The sequence below is a fragment of the Mesitornis unicolor genome, unplaced genomic scaffold, assembly GCF_000695765.1.
Source record: "Mesitornis unicolor isolate BGI_N332 unplaced genomic scaffold, ASM69576v1 scaffold2065, whole genome shotgun sequence".
Lineage (NCBI taxonomy): Eukaryota > Metazoa > Chordata > Aves > Mesitornithiformes > Mesitornithidae > Mesitornis > Mesitornis unicolor.
Genome location: NW_010187314.1, coordinates 29,580 through 31,862, shown reverse-complemented (window position 1 = coordinate 31,862; position 2,283 = coordinate 29,580). Strand labels below are relative to the sequence as shown.

At 41.4% G+C, this 2,283-nt stretch overlaps 1 protein-coding gene across 1 annotated transcript in view; it reads right to left on the bottom strand.

Moving 5' to 3' along the window:
- Positions 1 to 473: 473 nt before the first annotated feature.
- ATP5C1 (ATP synthase, H+ transporting, mitochondrial F1 complex, gamma polypeptide 1) overlaps positions 474 to 2,283 on the bottom strand; it is a 6,081-nt gene continuing 4,271 nt past the window's right edge. The window contains 2 exon segments of the mRNA XM_010185378.1: positions 474 to 574; positions 1,699 to 1,854. Coding sequence (XP_010183680.1) covers positions 474 to 574; positions 1,699 to 1,854 — 257 coding nt within the window.

Sequence of the window (2,283 nt, the reverse complement as noted above, 5' to 3'; positions counted from 1 at the left end):
AACCTGGGGTTGTTCCTGCCCAGATGCAATTCCCTCCTTCTTCCAACCCCACCTCCAAACTCCCAGCTGCTGAGCATCACCACAGGCAGTTACCCAAAAGCACTGCAGGCACCTGAACTGCTCTCCCCTATTCAACACTACTGGGCTGTTTGAGCAGAGGAGCTGAAGTCCAGGGATAAGGGAAGAGAGGGGAAATGTACTGAAAACCAAAAAGGAGGAAAACCACTGCCTGTTCAGGCAAGCATAGCTATTGAGGGTAAATACCTGTTTTACCAGCTTTTTAACTTCTATCTGGCAAAAAAAACCCTGCCAAATTTCACACTTGTTAGTAGAACTGTGCAAGCTGAAAACTCTGGATCATGCCGCGGACTGTAGTCCCTTCAGTTACAGGGCCTACACACCTCAACCTTCCCGAAGCATATCATACAAGTGTTACATGACTTTGCAACAACCTTTCACGTTGGTACAGGTACTCACAGAGCAGCAGCACCAGAGATGATCTCGATAAGCTCCTTGGTAATGACGGCTTGACGAGTACGGTTGAGTGTCAAGGTCAATTTGTCAATCATTTCAGCTAGAAAAAATTAGGGTTGGAATTAAAACATGTAGCAAGTATTCAAACACAGATAAAGAGAAGCCGTATGAACAGGATACCAAATAGTCTTGTAAATCCATGCAAATGATCAAGAGGGTCAGTGCACTTATGCGATGTTTTCCCATACATGTAACACTACTATCAGGCAATCTAGGAACTTGGTAATTTAGTTTGAGGCAGCACTGTTAAACATCTGAGGAACAGCTGACACACTAGTAAATACCATGCTATGACATCCCTTATTTTAACATAGCACAGGTGTGCAATATTTGCTTTTAAATTAGATTTCACCATCAATAACTACACCAGTGTTCCGTTCAAGTTACTGTTCTGGTAAACGGAACCAGATTTTTTTTGCAGGTTTTTTAAATTTTTTTTAATTATTATTTTTTAAATGGAGCAAATATCACCACTTTCTCCCAAGACAAGGCAGTCAGCAGAGCCACGCTCACAGTTCCAGGTAGCCCAACTGCACATCACATCAGCTTCACTCAGTCACCAGCGCCCTTTATGCAACACTACCTTCCTGGGACTGAAGTCATCGCCACGCCACATTACAAGCTATTAGCTTTAACACCTGCTAACACCAACTGCATACTCCCAGTCTGGACACCTTCCAAGGAATACTTGTGTATTCTCAACTTGCTGCATGACAGGTAGTAAAGTATTTAACCACTGTTTCGGTTTCCCCACCTTTAAATTAGTGCAGTACTAATTACATTTGGCTCACAAGTAGGTACAGGTTTAGAAAAATTTTGTTAATCTTCAGACCAGCCACTTGAGAAGAGCAGAAAGAATTCTTGGCCTTTACAATATTAGTTTGGTATTTCATATTGTTAGTAAAGAATCTGTTATTTCACTCTCAGTTACCTAGTCTTGTTTCTCATAGACTTGACAGCATCTCTCTTTCCAGGGGCTAAATAATGTTCACACATTCAGAAAAGAATTCCGGTTGAACTGGCTCAAAAAAGCCAGACTCAAATTGAAACGAAGAATGAAACTAGCTCATTTCTTATCATTTGGGAAGCAAAGAATTACACAGAGAAGTCAGTACTTCCATGCTGAACGACTGAAGTCCTGGGAAACCCAGAGAGTGGACTTACAAGCATTTTTGCTAGCGTTGTCCATAGCGGTCATCCTAGCACTCTGCTCACTGGTGGTGGATTCTTTCAGGGAGTAGTACAGAATATTTGCCAGTGTAAATTCCTGGTAGTTTCTCAGCACATCAGCATCAATATCATCGTAGATACTTAGGCTTTCTGTAAAATACGAAAGAGCGGACCTAGAGACATCCAAGACAGACTATTTCTCGCAAGACAATATAACGCCATGTGAAAGACTGCTAGGCTGGCTTGTTTCTCTACTTAAGGCAGTGCAGAGGGATTTTCGCTATGTACAATGTGTACTTTCATAACAAAATTTTAAGTAGCAGAGAGATTAAGTCTTTTATGTCTTTTCATTCAATTCAACACTAGGAAAGCCAGATTCTGAGCAAGGCCAAATACATTATTAGTGCATTATGTTTAATCTTCCCATACAATGCTGCAGAAACATTCTGGGGTATTTTTACCAAGTAATGCAAAATTACTCAGCGCTCAGGCTGCTCAGTGCTGAAAACACTGGAACTGAGAGTTGCACACATGTGTAATTCCTGCTTGAGAAACTGAAATCAAGATGAGTACAACCGC